This window comes from Bos taurus, chromosome 29 (genome assembly GCF_002263795.3).
Source record: "Bos taurus isolate L1 Dominette 01449 registration number 42190680 breed Hereford chromosome 29, ARS-UCD2.0, whole genome shotgun sequence".
NCBI lineage: Eukaryota > Metazoa > Chordata > Mammalia > Artiodactyla > Bovidae > Bos > Bos taurus.
This window is the reverse complement of record NC_037356.1, coordinates 27035842-27060557: the sequence shown is the minus strand read 5'-3', so window position 1 is coordinate 27060557 and position 24716 is coordinate 27035842. Positions and strand designations below refer to the sequence as shown.

Below are 24716 nucleotides of genomic sequence, written 5' to 3'. Positions count from 1 at the left end.
CAGTTCACATCTGATTCCTTCCAGTTTCAGAAATTACATTCAAATTCAGAAAATGTTCATTTTCTGGAGTAAGTCAAATTCTCTCAACTTGTCTAGATTTTTACTTGCTCATGTTTTCACATGAAATAAGTCTCACCACCTCATTCATCTCTATTATCTGCTAAACAGTTTTTCTTTACTAATCTCATTTACAACTAATGTCATCATAGTAGTAGTAGTGATAGCTGCTCAGTCATGTCTGACTCTTTGTGACCCCATAGACTCTAGCCCACCAGCCTTCTCTGTCCATGGGGCTCTCCAGGCAAGAATACTGGAGTGGGTTGCCATTTTCTTCTCCAGGGCATCTTCCCAACCCAAGTATTAATCCCAGGTCTTCTGCATTGTACAGCAGATTCTTTACCACCTGAGCCACAAGAAAAGCAGAAATCCTTAGACTCCTTCTAATCGATTAGATTTTCTTACTATATGCTGAAGAATCTTTCATTTCTAAACAGCACATTTTCAGACTCCAGCTGCACTTTAAGTCAAGTGATGAACAAATCTGACTTAGTCTCCTCTATATCCAAGAAAACAGCCCACATCTGGCACATCACAGCAGGTTTAAAAACATGGTTTGTGAATAAATTGATAATTATATGAATGAAGAAGTTGTGGAATATTTGCCTGAATGCCAATGATTATTACTTTCATAATTGAAGTCTCAAATATCAAGTACAAAGTTAACACACTCACCTTTCTTTGTTCCTAGAAATCAATGCCAAATCTATTTCACAGTGTGTTCTCAGGGAAGAATAGCACTAGTGTTAGTGTAGGGAGTGATAGGTACCCAGCATTCTGCTGTCTTTACTGCTGGGACAGCAGGTCTGACAGCCTTGGTCTTAAGAGTCAATTTTGAAGCTGTTCTGCATTACACATCAGCATCTCCAATTCTAAGTCTTCAATGTTGTTTTTTCAGGGTAGCAAACATCCTGACCTTTCTCAGTTCTCCCCTGAGCTCTTGTGATCACCATACTATGAGGTTTGTACTGGATTTAGATATACCAAACAATAAATAACATGGAGTCAAATACTCCCCAAGGATTTTCATTTCTCAAGAGACTGGTTCTTGAGAAAAGAGGCAATTGCAGGTGATGGGTCCCCAGTTATCCAACATTTTCTTTCAAAAGGTATTATTTGTCAATCCTGAACTTACCAATTAGTGATAAAGATTTGTTCACAGGATCTCCTGAGGATTTTGTTAAAATGCAGATCCTGATCCAGCCGGTCTAAGTTGGATCTGAAATTCTGCATTTCTTACAAGCTTCTACCAGTGCTGTGGATTCATGGTCCAGACTGCGAATAGCAGATTTAGAGTATCAGGACATATTCTGACAATTTATCTTACTGTTAATAAAGCCAGAAAGCTTTAATAATGAGTTAATATCATTTTTCATGTAGTAACTATATTTAATTTTTATAGAAATAGGTGATATAGATAATTGATTTAACAATGAAATCTATATATAATTGAATTTTATAATTATGGGGCAAAAATTCAGAATACTGATGTAGTATTTGGGGTTTTTTAATAAAAAGTAATAATTTTTATTATTATAATAATTTCACTAATAATAATAATTAATATCACTAATAATTTTACTTGTTAAATTGTATATTTAATGAAATAGTTTCTTATTAGGCAATTATATTTCATAAAATCTTTTTTTTTTATATACTTTTGCTTTTTTTCCAAAGCTGGAATAACTGGAAGCAGTCTTAGATTTTAGCATGATGTAAGATAAATTGGAAACTCACATTAGGGAGCACTTATAAAATATGATTAAATATATTAGGTTCAATTATTTTTAAAAGATTTACAATTGGGTGACACAGTGCTTCTCCATCATTTTTCCACATTGAAACTGTCAAAAAACTCAATCACTTACTCAAATGAAATAAGCTTCAATTATACTAGAGCCTGCCATGAGAGAATACGGTAAACAGTTACCCATTCAAAGATAGGGCATAGTGTTTATATTTCATAAATCATTCATTATTTGTTATTTTTATTGAAATATAATTTCTTTACAATGTTAGTTTTTCCTTTATAACAAATGATATTTGTTTTTCTGTTTCTGCTTTACTTCACTCTATAGGACAGATTCTAGGTCCTTCCACATCTCTACAAATAATAGCATAATAAAGTATATTACTATAATTTTCTTCATCATCATCATTGCTGTAGTTTTGCTTTATTGTAGTTCATTAAAAATAAAACAAAGGCTCTGTTAATCCTCAAGAACATTTTATTTTATTCTTCCATTTCTCCATTCATAATCTTTGTAATATACCTTTGAAGAAGTGTCCAGGAAGAGAATGTTAGAGATGAGTTATATGGGGAAGTGTCACTGAAGCTATAAATATTTAAATAACAAACCTAACTCACGGCAAATTATTACTATGACATCATGATACAGATTCAATTCATGAATGTTTTCTACTGTCCAGAATTTTCCTCAGAGCAAACTTGACATCTTTATTCCGCAGACTATAGATCAAGGGATTCAGCATGGGCACAAGGATGGTATAAAACACAGAGGACACTTTCCCTTGGTCCATGGAGCTCACAGATGATGGCTGCAGGTACATGAATGCTGCAGATCCATAGAAAACAGCAACACCTAAGAGGTGGGAACTGCAGGTGCTGAAGGCTTTAGACCTGCCCTTGTTGGAGTGGATTTGGAGGATGTTGGAGAGGATAAAAATATAGGAGGCAAGGATAGTTAAGGCAGGAGTCAGGAGGTTAAATGCACTCAAGAATATGACCAATAATTCATTGATATAGATGCTGGAACAGGATAGCTCAAAGAGTGGGAAAAGATCACAGAAATAATGGTTAACCACATTGTTCTTGCAGAAAAAGAGTCTCAACATAAATCCTGTATGGACTGTGGATCCAGTGATGGCCAAAATATAAACTCCCACTGTGAGGCGGAAGCAGATGTGATAAGACATGGTGACATTGTAAAGCAAGGGGTTGCAGATGGCAACATAGCGGTCATATGCCATTGCAGCCAGCATGTGACACTCTGCAATAATAAAAACAATGAAGAAATACAACTGAGTCATGCATTCAGGATAGGAGATGATGTTCTGCTTTGTCACAAAGTTCACAAGCATTTTGGGGGTGACAACAGTGGAATGACAGAGATCGATATAGGATAAATTGGTAAGGAAATAGTACATTGGGGTGTGCAGGTGAGAACTGAGCCCTATCAGTGTGATCATGCCCAGGTTCCCCACCACCGTGACCACATAGATTCCTAGGAAGAAGAGAAAAAGGGGCAGCTGGAGTCCTGGATGCTCTGTGAGCCCAGCAAGGATGAACTCAGTCACTGAGGAGTGATTTCCTGCAGCCATTTCTCTCTGGGTAGTTTCTGAAGGGGAGAGAGTAAGGGACAGTTTTTGGACTCATGACTTTGCTATGCCCCCTATTAATGGCAAATTACATAGAAAATTAATCATTTGAATTTTCTCTTGCTTTCTGTGAATAATTTTAACTCTGGATAAGTTTACCTAAGTAATACTTTCTTAATTACATGTTTTTGCACCTTTATATTAAAGGTATTAAATTATCTAATTTAAAAGTATTTCAGGGCTCTGGCTGATTATCAGTTTAGGTTTTTGAGTGATTACTCTCTAGTTTGGACATTTCATTTATCTTTAAATGTTTTTTTTCTAAAGTGTGGTTTGCAGACTTGAAAACTTAGAAGACCTATTAAAAATGACAGAAGCTGATTGAGCATCAACCTAGGAAGAGCAAATCCCATATAAGTGCAAAATCTTTTATTCATCAACAACTGATTTCTGCCAGGGGTGAAAAGAGACACATCATTACTAGATTTTGGAATTATTTTTCTGAAAATCAAAAATTTGGGTTTCTACATAAAAATCATCAGATTTTTTAATATTGTTCTTGAATTAAAATAACACAGACAACATTTATTGTGCAGACGTAATACCGAATTGTCTCACCTTTAGCCTGCTTGTGGTCCAAATGCCTCTGTCTTTACTTGAGAGAAGAAATATAGTGCTTAAGCACTATATTTAAGTGCTTAAATTAAATAAGCACTTTAAAGTCCAAGTGTATGTGTTCTTCTACTGACCCATCATTTACAGTGATAAACCTGGAAAAGTAAAATAACTTCATTATTTAATTAGCAAGGTTTAACACTCTGAAAATGGTAATAATTGTTGTTATAATATGTTATCAATTGAAAATAAGAGATAATCATACACTTCAAAATACATAGAAAAATCAGTTATTATGTTTAAGCCATTTTTATCTTTCATTAACTAAGAGGGTATAAAAAGAGTCATAAAAATAGAGGATATAGAATAATAGATGCAGTTCCCTATTCTATTAAATAATAAACAGATTATTTTATCTGTTTATGGATCAAAGTATATTAAAATAATTTCTACTTGAATAAAAATTAAAAAGAAGAAACAAACTCTAAAATGTTCTACCTCACAGCTAAATAAAAATATAATTGAAATGAATCTTAATTCTAAGCAAAAAACTAAACTATTAAACTTCTGGGAAAAAACACTAAAGTATCATTTAAACTATAGTTTAAACACTAAACTATAATATTGTATAGTTAGTATGTATTAGAACACATGCTAACTGTACAATATTGATCAATTCTGTTATATCCAAATTAAAAATTGTTCTTCAAGTGTATTATTAGAATATTAAAAGCAAGCCACTGACTACAGACTGTTACTGAAAATATAAATTAATATTAAGACAATAATATGAAGACAAGCAAATTAAAAAATAAGAAAACTATTTGAACAGATATTATCACAGAAGATAAAAGAATAATTAATAAGCATATGGAAAGATACTAAAATTACTATTCATCAGGGAAATGAAAACTAAACTAAAACATGAACAATAAAACACTGCTGCTGCTGCTGCTGCTGCTAAGTCGCTTCAGTCGTGTCCGACTCTATGAGACCCCATAGACAGCAGCCCACCAGGCTCCCCCGTCCCTGGGATTCTCCAGGCAAGAACGCTGGAGTGGGTTGTCATTTCCTTCTCCAATGCATGAAAGTGGAAAGTGAAAAGTGAAAGTGAAGTCGCTCAGTTGTGTCCGACTCTTAGTGACCCCATGGACTGCAGCCTACCAGGCTCCTCCGTCCATGGGATTTTCCAGGCAAGAGTACTGGAGTGGGGTGCCATTGCCTTCTCCAGAAAAAACACCACACATCTACAAAGAAAAGAGAGAAGAAAGGAAACAGAAGTGAAAACTTACAACCCAAAGTTTTGAAACAATGTGAGGCAACCAGAGGTCTCAAATACAGATAGCTAAAAAAGGTATAAAATTGTCCAACGAATTTGGAAAACTGACAATTTTTATGAAGTCAAGATAACAAGCCAGAAAGAAAAACACCAATACAGTATACTAACGCATATATATGGAATTTAGAAAGATGGTAATGATAACCCTGTATGCGAGACAGCAAAAGAGACACAGATGTATAGAACAGTCTTTTGGACTCTGTGGGAGAGGGAGAGGGTGGGATTATTTGGGAGAATGGCATTGAAACATGTATACTATCATATATGAAATGAATCACCAGTCCAAGTTCGATGCATGATACTGGTTGTTTGGGGCTAGTGCACTGAGATGACCCAGAGGGATGGTACAGGGAGGGAGGTAGGAGGGGGGTTCAGGATGGGGAGCACATGTATACCTGTGGTGGATTCATGTTGATGTATGGCAAAACCAATACATAAATATTCTATACTCTAATCCTTTGGGGCTTCCCTGGTGGCTCAGAGGATAATGCATCTGCCTGCAATGCAAGAGACCCGCGTTCAATCCTTGGGTTGGGAAGATCCCCTGGAGAAGGAAATGGCAACCCACTCCAGTATTCTTGCCTGGAGAATCCCATGGACAGAGGAACCTGATAGGCTACAGTTCATGGGGTCGCAAAGAGTCAGACACGACTGAGAGATTTCACTTTCTAATCCTTTATTAATTATATGCATTAAAACACATTTTCCTATGTTTAAAAAATATATATTGTAAAGTAATTAACCTCCAATTAAATAAATAAATTTATATTTTTTAAAAAAAGATAACATAGTTTAATAACTCTAATCTTTGGTGTTTTACTCAAGATAAAAATAGACATATCCCTACATAATGACTTGTACAAAAATGGGCATAGAGTATTTGTTATTAACAACCAAAAGCATGAAATAAGGCAAGTATTCAACAAACTAAAATGAATTGTAATACGTATGCACACAGAGTAGAATACTACTCACAAATAAAATGCAACAAATCACAGATACATGCAGATTAATCTTGAAAATACTATCTTGAGTAAAAAGAGCCAATATGCATAGAAGAGAAGATGCATATTTCCATTTATATAAAGTTCTAGAAAAGGAGTCTAATCTATAAAGAGATAAAAATAGACCAATAACTGACAGCATGGGACATGGGAGAATAACTGGCAAAGGCCATGATAAAAGATTTTAGGGTGATTAAAAACATTTCATGTCATTACTGAGATGTTGCTTTCAATGCACAGTGTATGCAACTATCAAAACTCCTGTAGGTGAAATTTATTCTTAGAATGGGTACATAATTCTTTAAGTAATCTTAATAAAGTTGTACCTTGCTATGAGTGTGAAAAAAATATTAATATACCAAAATACATTTTAAAATAAATTAATAATATTAATTTAAATAGAAAATCTAACAAAAATTGGAAAGGGTTAAGGAGGATCCCAACAAGATTTGTAAATGTGTATAAATGTGTAATTTATGCATAATTTTACTGCATGTAGCAATTAAATGACATGTATTCTTCTTAAGGGGACATAGAACTTTTTAAAAATTATATGTATGCACTTCACAAAATTATTTGTATGCAGGTTCGTTATTCAAGCTAGAATACCATTTCAAATGTTTTCACTGGTCTTCAATTTAAGAAGGGAACGACAGTAATTTTACAGATTTCCTTCTAAAATATAGAAAAGGAAACAATATTCAATAGTAATAATAACCTTGTAGAAAATGCAGAATAGATAATGAGTTCTAAAATCTGTTTAAAGAACAGCCATAGCAAGCAACAAACTTAATAGTGGAACATGACATATGTCCTCTGGTACTGTGAGAGTGACAAAGATAATTCCTGTCACCATTCCTACTCATTATTTTACTGAACATACTAACAAATTCAATAAGGAATTAGAATAAATTAAGGATTGGAAAGGAAGAAATAAATCTCTTATGTATAAGTGATATGACTGAGTAGGTAGAAAAAAGTGATAGAGATAAGTCTTAGAAATTAATAAATTAAATACAAATTCTAGACATTAAGTTGAATGTTTGAAGGTAGATTTTTATAAGAAATAAAAAATAATAATAATAATAAAGAAAATATTTAATTTTAGAATTTAAAAATTTTTTTATTATTATTATTTTTTACTTTACAATATTGTATTGGTTTTGCCATACATCAACATGCATCTACCATGGTGTACACGTGTTCCCCATCCTGAGCCCCCCTCCCACCTCCCTCCCCATACCACCCCTCTGGGTCATCCCAGTGCAGCAGCCCCAATCTTCCTGTATCCTGCATCAAACCTAGACTGGTGATTCGTTTCTTATATGATATTATACATGTTTTAATGCCATTCTCTCAAATCATCCCCCTCCTCCCACAGAGTCCAAAATACTGTTCTATACATCTGTGTCTCTTTTGCTGTCTCACATAGAGGGTTATCGTTACCATCTTTCTAAATTCCACATATATGTGTTAGTATACTGTATTGGTGTTTTTCTTTCTGGCTTACCTCACTCTGTAGAATAGGCTCCAGTTTCATCCACCTCATTAGAACTGATTCAAATGTATTCTTTTTAATGGCTGAGTAATACTCGATTGTGTATATGTACCATAGCTTTCTTATCCATTCATCTGCAGATGGACATCTAGGTTGCTTCCATGTCCTGGCTATTATAAACAGTGCTGCGATGAACATTGGGGTATAAGTGTCTCTTTTAATTCTGGTTTCCTCAGTGTGTATGCTCAGAAGTGGGATTGCTGGGTCGTATGGCAGTTCTGTTTCCAGTTTTTTAAGGAATCTCCACACTGTTCTCCATAGTGGCTGTACTATTTTGCATTCCCACCAACAGTGTAAGAGGGTTCCCTTTCCTCCACACTCTCTCCAGCATTTATTGCTTGTAGACTTTTGGATAGCAGCCATTCTGACTGGCGTGAAATGGTACCTCATTGTGGTTTTGATTTGCACTGAATTTAAATATTGGTGTATGTCTAAAATAAATTCACTTTCTCTGTGTGCCATATGATGATGTGTATGTATGTGGATGTGTGTGTATGGCTAGATTCAAATTGCTAACATTAAATTTCCATAATCGTAAGAAAGATGGATCTCTAATTTTTCTTGTTTGTAATGTTCTTGCTGGAACTGTTTTTAAAACCTCTTGACCTCATAAGAGATTTAGAAAATGATTGTTCTCTTTCTATTCTTGGAATATAAAAAGTACCTTAAATGTTTGGATGTGTTCCCACTGACACCATCTAGACCTACGGTGTCCTTTGAAAAGTAAATGAAAGTCTCTCAGTTGTGTCCGACTCTTTGCAACCCCATGGACTATACAGTCCATGTCATTCTCTAGGCCAGAATACTGCTGTGGGTAGTCTTTTCCCTTCTCCAGGGGATCTTCCCAACCCAGGGATCAAACCCAGGTCTCCTGAATTGTGGACAGATTCTATACCAGCTGAGTCACAAGGGAAGTGCAAGAATACTGGAGTGGATAGCCTATCCCTTCTCTAGTGGATCTTCCCGACCCAGGAATCAAACCAGGGTCTCCTGCATTGCAAGTGGATTCTTTACAAACTGAGCTATCAGGGAAGCCCCTGGTGTCCTTTATGGTCAAGTTTTTAATAACAGATTGAAATTGTTGAACAATTATCAGTTTTTCAGATTTTCTTCTTTCCTTTTTGTTCTACTTAACTGAAATTGCAAGCCATTTACCATTTTGAAAATTGTCAGGTCATTTTTATTTTTATTTTTTATCTTCCATTGAACTAAAATGTCATGAATAGCTTATAACAGTGCTGAGGTCTTGGTCTTCATCATTGAGGGAGTCAGGCTGAGTCTGTGACATCCATAAACTCCTAGGTGGTCACCACTGGCCACTTTTTCTTGTCCACTTAATCTGCTACCTCATACAAATATGACCATATTCTGAGAGTGCCATAAGATTAGGAAACACTGTGCTACACTTAAAGTACAGCTATAGTTCTGGGTTTTGTTATAGATATTCTTTTTTAAGGAGGAACATTGACTAAATGGAAGGCAAATAAGAACTATTGAATTTGGAAAATATTTGAGGGCTTCCATGGTGGAAAAGACTCTGATGCTGGGAGGCAGGAGGAGAAGGGGACGACAGAGGATGAGATGGCTGGATGGCCATCTGATCTGATCTGATGGTGCTCAGACAGTAAACAAATTGCTTGCAAGGCAGGAGACCTGGGTTCTATCCCTGGGTGGAAAGATCCCCTGGAGAAGGAAATGGCAACCCACTCCAGCATTCTTGCCTGGGAATCCCATGGACAGAGGTGCCTGGTGGGCTACAATCCATGGGGTCACAAAAGAGTCAGACATGACTGAGCCACTATCAGGGGGTATTCTTTTTAAGGAGGAGCATTGACAAAATGGAAAGCAAATAAAATGTATTGAACTTGGAAAATATTTTAAGGTAATGGCATAATTAGCAGGTATCATCATATATCGCAAAAGAATCTAAAGAGAAGAAAATAGAACTTATGTACAATATTAGAAAGATCTAAAAATATACCCTTTGTGAAATAAAAGGAAAATATAACAATTTGAATTCTTAGAAATTAGTGAGGCACTTATTCTTAATGACTGAATACACTCAACCATACTTCAGAATTTGATCCACTTCCAGAGACAGTGGAGAAAAGATTTCCTCCACCACATTTAAGATAGTGTGAATATGTACCCTACTTCTTGCCAGACTCAGCTCACATTTTGTTCTGTTTATGTTTAGAAACCTTACTTCCCACTTAAATTTTCATTTTCTGAGATGGGTTACATTCTCTCAAACTATCTGTATTTTATTTGCTCTTGTTTTCACATGAAATAATAGCCTTACCAACCTCATTTCAGAGAAGGCAATGGCACCCCACTGCAGCACTCTTGCCTGGAAAATCCCATGGACCGAGGAGCCTGGTGGGCTGCAGTCCATGGGGTCGCTAAGAGTCAGACACAACTGAGCGACTTCACTTTCACTTTTCACTTTTCACTTTAATGCTTTGGAGAAGGAAATGGCGACCCACTCCAGTGTTCTTACCTGGAGAATCCCAGGGACGGGGGAGCCTGGTGGTCTGCCATCTATGGGGTCGCACAGAGTCAGACACGACTGAAGCGACTTAGCAGCAGCAGTAGCAGCAACCTCATTTATCTCTGTTTTCTGGTAAATATTTTTTTCTTTTTCAATTTCATTTATATTTGCTGTCATAATAGGAACCACCAATTCCTTTTAAATGATTGGACCTTCTTACTGCATGCTCAGAAAACTCATTTCTGAGCCACAGTTTTAAGATTTGAGCTGCACTGTAATCCAGTGCATGCATGCTGTCGCCTCAATTGTGTCCAACTCTTTGCGGCACTAGTGGGTTGTCATGCTTTCCTCCAGGGGATCTTCCCAACTCAGGGATAGAATCCATGCCTCTTTTGTCTCCTGCATTGGCAGGTGGATTCTTTACCACAAGTGCTACCTGTAAGCCAGTGGATGGGCCAAATCAAACTAAACTGTCCTCTGCATCCAAGTAAACAGCACACATCTGGCACATCATAGCAAGTTAAAAAATATTTTATGAAGAAATGAATATAATATGGATGAATGAAGATATCATGAGACATTGCCCTGAATTCCCAAGGTGATTGCTCCCAGACTTAATAGTCTTATAACACAAGTATGAAATCAAAACACTTACCTTTTTTACTCCTGGAAAACTAAACATAAGTTTTTTCTTTACTTTGGCATTCTGCTTTCAGAGGAAAATAGCATTAATGATTTGTTGGGAGTAATATGAACCCAGAATTCTTTTGTCCTTAGTGCTGGGAGAGCAGGCACAGCCCTGGTGTCAGAGCCATTTTTGAAGCTGGTCTCCATTGCAGGTCAGCATCTCCAATTCTAAGTCTTCAGTGTGTGTTTCTACAGCTTCAGTGAAGCAAACATCCTCAGGACAGCCCCCTGAGAAGTTATGACTGTTGTGCTGTGGAGGTTTGTCCTGGTTTTAGATGCTCAAGGCAATAAATATAATAGAGTCAAATACCCTCCAGGGATTTCCATTTCTCAGGGAACAAGCTCTTGAGAAAAGAAGCAATTGCAGTTGGCATTTCCCAAACTGTTAAAATTTTTCTTTCAAGAGGGAATCTTTGTTAATTCTGAACAATTCATGATAAAGATTAGTTCACAGGGTCTCCTGAGGACTTTTTTTTTTTTTTAAGTGCAGATCCTGATCCAGCAAGTCTGAAGGGGATTTGAGATTCTATTTCTTATAAGCTCCTAGTCAATGCTTTCCCTTCAGTGTCAGCAGTGTGAATAGCAGGTTTTAGAGGATCAGGACATACCCTGACAAGTCATCTTATTGTTAAGAAGGCTAAAAATGTTAAAAAATTAAATATTTCTTCATTGCAAAAATATATATATATTTAATTTGTCTTATGTAGAGGTAATATGGGGCTTCCCAGGTGGCACTAATGATAAAGAAATTGTCTGCCAATGCAGGAGATGTAACAGACATGGGTTAAATCCCTGGGTTGGTAAGATCCCGTGAAGGAGGGCATTGCAACCCACTTAGATATTCTTGCCTGGAGGATCCCATGGACAGAGGAGCTTGGTGGGCTACAGTCTATGGGGTTGCAAAGTCAGAAGCAACTTAGCAGGCACACATAAGTAATGTAAATAATTGATGCAAAAGTCAAATCTATATAAAACTGGAATTTGGGGTAGTGGGGTAAGAGTTCAGAATATTAATCAAATATGTGATTTTTTTTTCAGGTAGTCATTTAAAATAATTCTACTTGTTAAACTGTATATTTAATGAAATATTTTCTTTTTAGGGACCTATGTTTCAAGTCCCTTCTTTTTTCTTGTATACTTTTATTTTTTTCCCTAAAACTGGAATAATTGGAAATAATCTTAGATTGCAACATGAGTCAAGAAAGTTAAACTGGAAACACACATCAGGAAGTTCTTATGAAATGTGGTTAAATGTATTTGCTTGGTCTTTTTCGAAGGACTTTACAGTTGACCTTTATAGTGTTTTTCAAATATGGCTGTATATTTTAAATCATCAAGGGATATTTTTAAACCTCAATAACAAGGGGACGATAGAGGATGAGAATGGTTGGATGGCATCACTGACTCAATGGACATGAGTTTGAGTAAACTCCAGGAGTTGGTGATAGACAGGAAGGCCTAGCGTGCTTCAGTCCATGGGGTTGCAAAGAGTCAGACACGACTGAGCGACTGAACTTAACTGAACTGAGCCAAGTTGTACCCCATATCAATTAATTCAAAACCTTAGATGCAAAACCTTAAGCTTTGTCTGGGAATAGATATATTTTTACAAACAATTAAAATTTAGTGTGCACAGGAATAGCCTAGTGATCTTGTTTAAATGTAGATTCTGATTTAGCCACTCTCATATATCACTTGAGATTATGCAGTTTTTACTAGCTTGCAGTTTTTACCTTGCCAGAACATGGAACACTCTGAGAAACAAGGTTGTATATGGTCTCTTATTTTTAATCCCTCCCACTATAATTCTTTCAGATTCAAGCAGGGGCTCCATGTACATACATCAGAAAGTTTCTTTTAAGTTTGGAATCGCAGTGGCCACAGGATTCTGGGATGATATTAAGGGTTCTAGGTTTCTGGGGTGATATCTTATAGGAATGGAGTCTGTGATTGACAATTACTCCATTATGCTGAATAAAAGAAGAGAGAAAGAGAGCTGGGGCTTGGGTAAGGACAAAAATAGAAAGAATATAAACTGGCCTTTATAAATTATTATATGATCATAAAAATTATTTAAAGACTCATAGACATTATTGTTTCAATTATCTCAGTGTATATGTATTGACAGGAGAAAAAAATATATATATATATAATATTCATTTATTTATCATGTATATATAAATATATAAGTACACAAAGATAAAGACAAAGAGTCATAGAGTTTGAGTTTTATGCTGACTTATGTGACCCATTTCTGCCATGGCTTCTATTCTAGAGTTAGTGAGCTTCATCATAAGAGTTCCACTGTTATCCATTCTTTTATTTATTATTGTAAGCTAGGCACTTGCATTTATCCTCATGGTTTCTTGAACCTTCAACACGCTTCACTCTGTCATGTCTAAATTGTCAGTTTTTCAAAAATCTCCACTATCACAGTCATGCACTATCTTTCTTAGAATAAAAAAAAAAAAAAAAAAGTGGCTGCTGACTTGTTTCCTTGAATTCAGCCTTGTCTTTCCATCCGTCCTCTACACAACCTAAGAGTGATTTTATTGACATTCAAAACTGTCACTTCCCTATTTAAAAAAACATTTAGTAACTCCCTTCACACACACACACACACACACACACAAAAGGGTGACGTTTTACAATGATCCACATATGATTCATGAACGGTCTGCTATTTACTTTTCAAGCCTGGTAGAATTATCGTATCATGTGAAATATGACCTGTTTTTTGTGGATCTGCATAGGGTTTTCTTCTCTAGTGAGACCATTTCCTGTCACTCAGTCAATGTTTTATTTAAGAGCCTAAGCCCCAGTAGCTCAAGGAGCTATCCTCCAGGACCCTTAGTATTTGTCCTCTGTTAATCCACTTGTGCTTATTGGGAAAAGCACTGGGCTAGGAATCATGCCTACGACAGGAGCTGTGACTGTAGCCATCTCCCCTCTTTTATATGACTGGCTTCCCAGGTGGCTCTAGGGGTAAAGAATCCCCCTGCCCATGCAGGAGATAGAGATGAGGGTTTGGGAAGATCCCCCAGAAGTAAAAATGGCACCTAGCCCCACTATTCTCACCTGGAAAATTCCATGGACAGAGGAGCCTGGTGGGCTACAGTCCATGGGGCTGCACAAGGTCAGATATGACTAAGCAAATAAGCCCATATGACTGATGAAAATTAAGTCAAATGGTAAATATGAGTGTTCTTTTAAAATGATTATCTGATATTGAATGAATATTTAATAAAATACAGGGAGGTAGTTATATTTATGGGCTTCCCTGGTGGCTCAGCAGTAAAGAATCCACCTGCCAATTCAGGAGACATGCATCTTCCAGTACATTGGGAAGATCCTCTGGAAAGATCCTCTGGAGAAGGAAATAGTAACCCACTCCAGTACTCCCGCCTGGGAAATCCCATGGACAGAGAAGGCTGGCAGGCTACAGTCCATGGGATTACAAAGAGTTGAACAGAGCTTAGTGAGTAAAAACCAACAAAGTTATATTATATATTTTGTCCAATATTAGGATTTTATAAGTAAACACTGCAACTTGTTATATTAGGTGAATAGGCAGCACACGATCTAAAGGACATTGATATGGCAACAATTAATAGGATGCTTTAAACTAGGAAAAGACAGAAGATAACTATTTAGAATAACAAAAGAATTTATAATTATAAAGACCCACAATCAAAAAGCAATAATATGAGAGAAAAGAAGAAATGGTTTTTTTTTTCTTTTTTAATTAATTTTATTTTATTTTTAAACTTTACATAATTGTATTAGTTTTGCCAAATATCAAAATGAATCCACCACAGGTATACATGTGTTCCCCATCCTGAACCCTCCTCCCTCCTCCCTCCCCATACCATCCCTCTGGGTCGTCCCAGTGCACTAGCCCCAAGCATCCAGTATCGTGCATTGAACCTGGACTGGCATCTCGTTTCATACATGATATTTTACATGTTTCAATGCCATTCTCCCAAATCTTCCCACCCTCTCCCTCTCCCACAAAGTCCATAAGACTGTTCTATACGTCAGTGTCTCTTTTGCTGTCTCGTATACAGGGTTATCGTTATCATCTTTCTAAATTCCATATATATGCGTTAGTATACTGTATTGGTGTTTTTCCTTCTGGCTTACTTCACTCTGTATAATAGGCTCCAGTTTCATCCACCTCATTAGTACTGATTCAAATGTATTCTTTTTAATGGCTGAGTAATACTCCATTGTGTATATGTACCACTGCTTTCTTATCCATTCATCTGCTGATGGACATCTAGGTTGCTTCCATGTCCTGGCTATTATAAACAGTGCTGTGATGAACATTGGGGTACACGTGTCTCTTTCCCTTCTGGTTTCCTCAGTGTGTATGCCCAGCAGTGGGATTGCTGGATCATAAGGCAGTTCTATTTCCAGTTTTTTAAGGAATCTCCACACTGTTCTCCATAGTGGCTGTACTAGTTTGCATTCCCACCAACAGTGTAAGAGGGTTCCCTTTTCTCCACACCCTCTCCAGCATTTATTATTTGTAGACTTTTGGATTGCAGCCATTCTGACTGGTGTGAAATGGTACCTTATAGTGGTTTTGATTTGCATTTCTCTGATACACAGCAGGATCCTCTATGACCCACCTCCCAGAATATTGGAAATAAAAGCAAAAATAAACAAATGGGACCTAATTAAACTTAAAAGCTTCTGCACATCAAAGGAAACTATTAGCAAGGTGAGAAGAAATGTTTTAAAGAGAACACAGCATGAAATGGCAACTCTATGAATTATGGGACAAAAGAGCATTAACATACATCAAGACTATATATTGTCACCCTGCTTATTTAACTTACATGTGGAGTACATCATGTGAAATGCTGGGCTGGATGAAGCACAAGCTGGAATCAAGATTACTGGGAGAAATACCAATCACTTCATGTATGCAGATGACTCCACCCTTATGGCAGAAAGCAAAGAACTAAAGAGTCTCTTGATGAGGAGAGTGAAAAAGCTGGCTTAAATCTCAAAGTTCAAAAAACTTAAGATCATGGCATCTGGTCCCATCTCTCCTTTCATGGCAAATAGATGGGGAAACAGTGGAAACAGTAGGAAACTATTTTCTTGGGATCCAGAGTCACTGCAGATGGTGACTACAGCCATGAAATTAAAAGACACTTGCTCCTTGGAAGAAAAGTTATGACCAACTTAGACAGCATATTAAAAAGCAGAGACATTACTTTGTCAGCAAAGGTCCATCCAGTCAAAGCTTTGGTTTTTCCAGTAGTCATGTATGGATGTGAAAGCTGGACTATAAAGAAAGGTGAGCACTGAAGAATTGATGCTTTTGAACTGTGGTGTTGGAGAAGACTCTTGACAGTCCCTTGGACTGCAAGGAGATCAAACCAGTCAATTCTAAAGGGAATCAGTCCTGAATATTCATTGGAAGGACTGATACTGAAGCTGAAACTCCAATACTTTGGCCACCTGATGCAAACTACTGACTCCTTGGAAAAGACCCTGATGGTGGGAAATATTGAAGGAAGGAGGAAAAGGGGATGACAGAGGATGAGGTGGTTTGATGGCATCACCAACTCAATGGACATGAGTTTGAGAGGCTTCCAGAAGATGGTGATAGACAGAGAAGCCTAATGTGCTGCAGTCCATGGGATTGCAAAGAGTTGGACACGATTGAGTGACTGAAGTGAACATGAAATGGCAACTCTATAAGTTATGGGACAAAAGAGCATTAACAACATGAAAGTGATATAACTCAGCAGGATATTTGGCTTTCATGAACAGTTGCTTTATAAATAGCTATAGTGTTATTAATATAAAGGTAAGACAATGTTTGGCTGCTTTTATAAATATGTTCATATCAGTTATAATTTGAATCTCTTTAATGACTCTCTACTGTGAAATGCTGCAATAAATCTCCATATTTGCATTTTTTGCTTTGGCCAGTACAGTTTGAAAGATTTTTATTATTTTCATTATCTCAAAGGAAATAAAACTGAAAGTAGCATAGAAGACATCTAGAGGAAAGAAACACTGTCTTTTAGGAAAGTGATGATGCTTGATATATAAAAGGGAATTCTCAGGGAGGCATTGGACTTAGTCACAATCTTCTTGTGCAAAAGTACCACTTATTATGTCTGCTCTATCATTTATTATGTTGGGGACTGTGGCATATGAACAAATGAAATAACCTTCCATTTCTTCTCTGTCCTGAAGGAATGTAGTAAATACAGCTATAAATTTAAAATACTGGGCATAGTGCTTTATGCACCATACAATAATATGGTGATTTTCACCATAATCATCATAAGCATTGTTGTTCTTCCTAGATATACTATCATTAAAAATAAAACTAAGCTCCATTAATATTCAATAACTTTTTAAATTTTATTATTGTGTTTCTCCTTAAATAATCATTGTAATGTATGTTCAAAGAAGTAGCCAGAAGGAGAATTTTGGAGGTGAATTATATAGAGACGTATCAATAAATTTCCAAAAACTTGAAAAGTAAATATAACACACTGCTTATCTAAGCAAACCAAAGGACTTCTATAACATCATGCTATTGATTCTATTTATATACATTTTCCTCTTTCCAGAACTTTCTTCAGAACAAGTTTGACATCCTTATTCTGCAGACTGTAAATCAGAGGACTTGGCAGGGGAACAAGGCAGGTATAAAACGCAGAGGACACTTTTCCTTGATCCATGGAGCTCACAAATGATGGCTGCAGGTACATGAATGCCGCAGATCCAAAGAAAACAGCAACAGCTGAGATGTGAGAGCTGCAGGTGCTGAAGCTTTGGACCTGCCCTCAGTGGGCTGGATTTGGACGATGCTGGAGAGGATGAAGATGTAGGATGTAAGGATGGTTAAGGCAGGAGTCAGGATGTTAAATTCACTCAAGACTAGAACCAATAATTCATTGATATAGATTCTGGGACAAGATAGCTCCAAGAGTGGAAAGAGATCACAGAAGTAATGTTCTTGCTCTGATGGGCAGGGCCATGCTCAGACTTTACTTTCATTACCAGTCACATCCACAGCTGGGTATTGTTTTTGCTTTGGCTCCATCCCTTCATTCTTTCTGGAGTTATTTCTCCACTGATCTCCAGTAGCATATTGGGCACCTACTGACCTGGGGAGTTCATCATTCAGTGTTCTATCTTTTTGCCTTTTCATACTGTTCATGGGGTTCTCAAGGCAAGAATACTGAAGTGGTTAAGTACACACTTAATAGTATATATACTTATTATGAGTTTATTTTTTAATTCATTTTTCTTTTCTATTAGACTGTAAACTCAATACAGTATTTGGCACAGTTCCTGACTTACAACAAATACCAATAAACACGTGCTTTTAATAAAAATATTGAAAGAAATTTAGAGATAGGTTAGAGACTAAACACAAGTCAATGAAATGCTTACACTGCCTGAGTTGAAGTGAGTAAACAGGAAGTCTTTGCCATCATTTTATTAGAAGGAACAAGTAGATGAATCAGGAAATCTCTGTTCATGAGGGAGTGTGAATATTAGAGTGATGACAGGTAGAGATAGATAAATAACTATGAGCATCTCTAAATGCTGTGAGAGGGAGCCAAATTAAAGGACTCTAAATTTTAATAGTTAAGAGTTGGGATTCAGACACAGCACAGATGCTTTCCAAGATGTCAATACCTTGTATTTTTCTTCCCTATTTTTCTAAGAGAAAAAATTATTCTCATGATTCTGCTGGATAGTTCTGAGTCCTCACCTTGCATGACTCCTTGTTGTTGAGGGTCAGGATCTAATAGTCTCTATTGTGAATCATTGGTCCTGACCTCTGAACATGTCAGCAGCCTTCTGTAAAAGTTGGTTGATATGAATGATGATTTTATACTCTCTGGTACTGATATTAAAAGTCTGATGGGGAACAAATAATGATAATGATCTCCCACTAGAATCTTGTCTCACAAGTATCAACTCTTCAGAAATAATCAGAATTTCTCTTTTCCCCATTGACTCACTACTGTTTAATAGATACGATGCCTCGCTTTTATCAGATTATGTATTGTAAACAAGGATGTGATAGGTTTTGTTTGAGCTCCAGGGACTTCTCTGTCAAGCTAATTTACAGTTCAAAACTTTAGGAAATTTTAAAGACATACACTAAAGGAATTTTCTAAAGTAATTGCCCACGAGGAATAAGTAGAAAATCAGAAGGGAAAACCTTTATGTGTCAGATTTGAAGCTTTTTATTCTCATTTATCTCTGCTAATTCTATTTAGACTATTCATAAGACTAGACACATATTAAGAGCAATATTCAAAAAAAAATTTTTTTTTTTTTACTTTACAATGTGTGGTCTGCATCAACGGGATATTGACACCCCATGAAAAGTTTTTAAAAAGACTCACCAGAAAACTGATGACTTAATTTTCCTCTACTACTAAAAGGGAAATGGTGAGGGAAAATATAGAGATATATGTTTTATATATACTTCTTAATATGCTGTCTAGGATAATCATAGCTTTTCTTTCAAGGCACAAGTATCTATTAATTTTGTGGCCACAGTCACCATTCGCATGGATTTTGGAGCCCAAGAAAATAAAATTTGTCACTGTTTCCACTTGTTCCCCATCTATTTGCCATGAAGTGATGGCACCAGTAGCCAAGATCTTAGTTTTTTAGATGTTGAGTTTAGAAAGAATTTTACCACTCAATGCTATTTAAACTGGAATAAAAGAATTACAAAATCACAGTTATAGACCTCATGAAATTTGAAACTTCATACTAAGGAGGTATAATACTTAACATAATGAAACATAATATGAAAATATAACTGGAGAAAACTCAGAGAAACATACTTTGGCCACCTGAGGCAAAGAGTCAACTCATCGGAAAAGACCCTGATGCTGGGAGAGATTGAAGTAAGGAGAAGGGGTTGACAGAGGACAAGATGGTCAATGGTTGGATGGCATTGCCAATTCAATGGACATGAGTTTGAGCAAACTCCAGGAGATGGAGAACGACAGAGAAGCCTGGCATGCAGCAGTCCTCAGGATCATAAAGAGTCCTTGGACACGACTGAGTAACTGAACAACAATAGAGAGACATACAAATTTGAATGGGTCTCCTAATGGATTGAGAACTAGGGAACATTAGCTGCAACATCTTGGAATTTTTATTAACTTCAAATTATCTTGTCTATTACTTATTAGTTCTGACCTAATCACCAAATAATTCACCTCTTAGAGTCCTAATAATATATATTTGTTGGAAAACAATTTACTAACACCTATTACAAAGGGATCAATTAAGGATAGAGTTTTTTCTATTAAATATATTCTAGATAATTATGATTGGGATTTCTTGGCAGTCCAAATGACTGATATGCCATTATGATATTGGCTCTTTTCATATATGTTTTGCACAGTCTAGAATTTTTTTCAGTGCAAATTTGACATCTGTATTTCATAGGGGGTGGATCATGGGGTTTAGCATGGGCAAAATAATGATATAAAACACAGAGGACACTTTCCCTTGGTCTGTAGAGCTGACTGATGATGGCTTCAGGTACATGAATGCAGTAGATCCATAGAAAATAGCAACAGCTGAGATGTGATAGCTGCAGGTGCTGAAGGCTTTGGACCTGCCCTCCTTGGAGTGGATTTGGAGGATGCTGGAGATGATGAAGATGTAGGAAGCAAAATAACTAAGGCAGGAATCAAAATGTTAAATGCACTTAAGAATATAACCAATAATTCATTAACATAGATGCTGGAACAGGATAGCACCAAAGGTGGGAAGAGATCATAGAAATAATGGTTAACCACATTGTTCTTGCAGAAAAGGAGTCCCAACATAAATCCTGTATGGATTGTGGATCCAGTGATGCCCAAAATATAAACTCCCACTGTGAGGCAGAAGCAGATTTAATAAGACATGGTGATGTTGTAAAGCAAGGGGTTGCAGATGGCAGCATAGCGGTCATATGCCATTGCAGCCAACATGTGACTTTCTGCAATAGCAAAAATGATGAAGAAATAAAATTGAGTCATGCATTCAGGATAGGAGATAATATTCCTCTCTGTCACAAAGCTCACCAGCATTTTGGGTGTAATGACAGTGGACTGACAGAGATCAATAAAGGACAAGTTGGTGAGGAAATAGTACCTGGGGGTGTGCAGGTGAGAACTGAGCGCAGTCAGTGTGATCATGCCCAGGTTTCCCACCACCGTGACCACATAGATTCCTAGGAAGAGGAGGAAAAGGGGCAGCTGGAGTTGTGGCTGTTCTGTGAGCCCAGCGAGGATAAACTCAGTCACTGAGGAGTGATTTCCAGGGCCCATTATCTTCTCAATCAGTCCTATGTTGAAAGAGAAAATGAGTAGATTTTATGCCCATGTGTGCATGTGTGTGAGTGTCTGTGGGCACGTGTGCTCCTGTGAGTGGGTACTGGGGAGAGCAATTCTCGGAGGGTCATTGTTTGATCCCTCATAAAAAGAGACTCATGATGCAGGGATCTCCTGAGTCTCTCCCGCTCCTCTGAGACAAACAATGATCCTAGTTTAATCAGAGGAAAAATATACAAACTTCATGAAATTTATAATTAAGATACTTCATAACATTTTAAGAGAAAACACCAACCCATAGATTTTTAAAATCAGAGTTAACAGTACTATTGAGACCTCTGAGGACTTTTTCTTTCTTCCCATGTTCTTTATGTATGTCTTAATAATATTCATGTAAAATGGCATTGTATTTTTTTTCATCTTTTAGGATTTTTTTTTTAATTTTATTTTTTAACTTTACAATATTGTATTGGTTTATTTCACTGGGAATATATGAGTAGTGTGTGCTTTCTCTAATAAATTAACAGATGATTCATAAATCTATGAAAAGTAATTGTATTATTCTCAACTATTTTCCTTATTAGAATCATAACACAGAATATCTAAAGGAATGGGAAACTATATCATTTCACCTGAGATCTATGGCTTTAATGTCCCAACTTCCTTCTCCCAGGACTTTGATTCCAGAAGGCAGAAACTTAACTTCATGGCAGACTTCATACTTACACCTCAGTGGCATTTCCAAACTCAGGAACCTTCCTCCTTTATTCTAATTTTGACAATCTTGTGGTTCAGAACATAATGACCTCAATATAGGTCATGTACTCCACCACTGTGACCAGGGGAATCAATGTATAAAATTTATTCCATGCAATTTGCACTTCATGGTTAATGGAAAGGGTGAGAAACTGTTTATATTCCCCCAAAATATAAGATGCCTTTTTGAAGACAAATATTCGGTCTCATTTATTCTGGTCTTTTTTTATCAATACAATCATATATTTTGCAGATGTTCACTATGAAATTCAAAGATGATAGAGATGTGGATTAGTAGAGTACACAAAAATACAATTAGAAATTTTAATTTAAATTCAGCATTTGTTAACTGTGGGAGGTGTTCTTTGTTTAAAAATCAACTCACTCTTAGTTTACACTTGTACAGATAATGAGCAGATTCTATAAAATGAAAATTCATAATCTTACTTAAAACTCAAGCAATGGTTGGATTAATGTGTTCAGTTCAAGGTGAAATGCTTTATGTGACAGAAAAAAAATTGGAAATTTTCAGAAAAATGATCAAATATTTTCCATATTAGAATGCTGAAATAACTGAGGATGCTTTTCCAGCAAAATACTTATGTGACACCTGATAGTTATCTTATAGTTCAACATATTGCTTTATTTAAGAGTTATTGGGTTTATTTTATGTATCATCAGAAGAGTGAAGAAAAATTACTGCTTGAAACTGTTGGAGAAATATTTGGTTTCACAGCAAAACAAACACTCCAACCATCAAAATACCCAGATCTTACAATAAAAATGTTGATTTCATACTGAATAACTAGTTACTTAGCAGGCATTTTTAATAACAATAAACACTTGATGCTTGTATTAAATAATCTTTAACATCTCAGTTTCACTGTTTCATGATTTTAGAATTTTTATAAGAATCTGCTTGCAATGCAGGAGACACAGGAGACTCGGGTTTGATCCCTGTGTTGGGAAGATCCCCTGAAGTAGGAAATGGCAAAACACTCCAGTATTCTTGCCTGGAGAATCCCGTGGACAGAAGAGTCCGGTGGGCTATAGTCTATGAGGTCACAAAGAGTTGGACATAACTTAGCGACTGAACACACACATGTAAGCCCTGATGCTGTTAGAATTAGTGCATTGAAACCTCCCTGAATCCCATACTTGCCACATGACCTTCAGATGATCAGGTCTGCTCTCCAACACTGAAAAATAAAAAAATCTGTTTCATGTGAAAATTAAGTAAAATGATTCTTATGAAGAGCTTAGCCCAGTCCCTAGCTTTTGGTAAGAAAATGTCAATGTTATTTTACTGTTAATCTATTCAGCTTCTCTCTATAATATGCTTTATTTGGCCAACATTTTTATTCTTTAATCATGGCAAGAGTTTTAAGTTTTCTTTTCCTTAGCATATCTTCTTGTTGCTCCTTTCTACATTAACACATATGGTAATACAGAGATTTGAAATATTTTGCTGAATATTAAATTTTTAAATTATGAATATTTTCCATGGTCTCCAAATAAAGTCAAGCCAAATTCTTTGTCATTCCAAGATTCATAACATCTGACAAGAAAAGTTTTCTTTATAATGTCCCAACAGGTTTCACATGATTTAATTATTTCACAAAACAGCATAATAGGCTCACAGTTTTGAATCAACAAAGTCCTTTAGCTCTTCTCACTCTACTCCCTTTATCTTATAAAATGTAATTGACTTTAAAGACCCTTTAGTTAAGGACTTTAACAGTGGAAGCCCCAGTTAATAAGATTTTCTATGTGCCCATTAATATAATTATTATGTTATAGTTAGTACATAAATAAATTTGTATCAATTATTATGGGTTATGTACCGATTTTACTTCTGCACTAGAGTGTTCACTCAATACAGTGTTTGGCATGGTGCATTACATACAGCAAGTACCAATAAACAAGAGTTTTTAATAAAATCATTTGAAAGATGTTTCAGTTCAGTTCAGTTCAGTCACGCAGTCGTGTCCGACTTTGCGACCCCATGAATTGCAGCACACCAGGCCTCCCTGTCCATCACCAACCCCCAGAGTTCACCCAAACTCATGTCCACTGAGTCGGTGATGCCATCCAGCCATCTCATCCTCTGTCATCCCCTTCTCCTTCTGCCCCCAATCCCTCTCAGCATCAGAGTCTTTTCCAATGAGTCAACTCTTCACATAAGGTGGCCAAAGTATTGCAGTTTCAGCTTTAGCATCATTCCTTCCAAAGAAATCCAGGGCTGATCTCCTTTAGAATGGACTGGTTGCATCTTCTTTCAGTCCAAGGGACTCTCAAGAGTCTTCTCCAACACCACAGTTCAAAAGCATCAATTCTTCGGTGCTCAGCTTTCTTCACAGTCCAACTCTCACATCCATACATGACTACTGGAAAAAGCATAGCCTTGACTAGACAGACTTTTGTTTGCAAAGTAATGTCTCTGCTTTTGAATATGCTATCTAGGTTGGTTATAACTTTCCTTCCAAGGAGTAAGCATCTTTTAAGTTCATGGCTGCAGTCACCATCTGCA

The 24716-nt window shown here is 36.5% G+C and overlaps 1 protein-coding gene, 1 long non-coding RNA gene and 1 pseudogene across 3 annotated transcripts in view; 1 reads left to right on the top strand and 2 right to left on the bottom strand.

The window, feature by feature from the left end:
- Window positions 1–2463: 2463 nt before the first annotated feature.
- Window positions 2464–3399, bottom strand: OR8G3C (olfactory receptor family 8 subfamily G member 3C). Its single transcript, NM_001390153.1, has one exon. It carries the CDS (start codon window positions 3397–3399, stop codon window positions 2464–2466), a length of 936 nt encoding a protein of 311 aa, NP_001377082.1.
- On the bottom strand, window positions 20493–21427 carry OR8G40P (olfactory receptor family 8 subfamily G member 40, pseudogene; annotated as a pseudogene).
- The window catches only part of LOC132344231 (uncharacterized), a 61348-nt gene continuing 59968 nt past the window's right edge, over window positions 23337–24716 (top strand). For both annotated transcript variants that reach the window (XR_009493408.1, XR_009493407.1), the window contains exon 1: window positions 23337–23467. This is a non-coding gene — a long non-coding RNA (uncharacterized lncRNA). The remainder of the gene's footprint in view (window positions 23468–24716) is intronic.

Excerpts from the sequence above, each read along its gene's own strand:
- OR8G3C (NM_001390153.1), bottom strand. The coding sequence starts at position 3,399 with ATGGCTGCAGGAAATCACTCCTCAGTGACTGAGTTCATCCTTGCTGGG.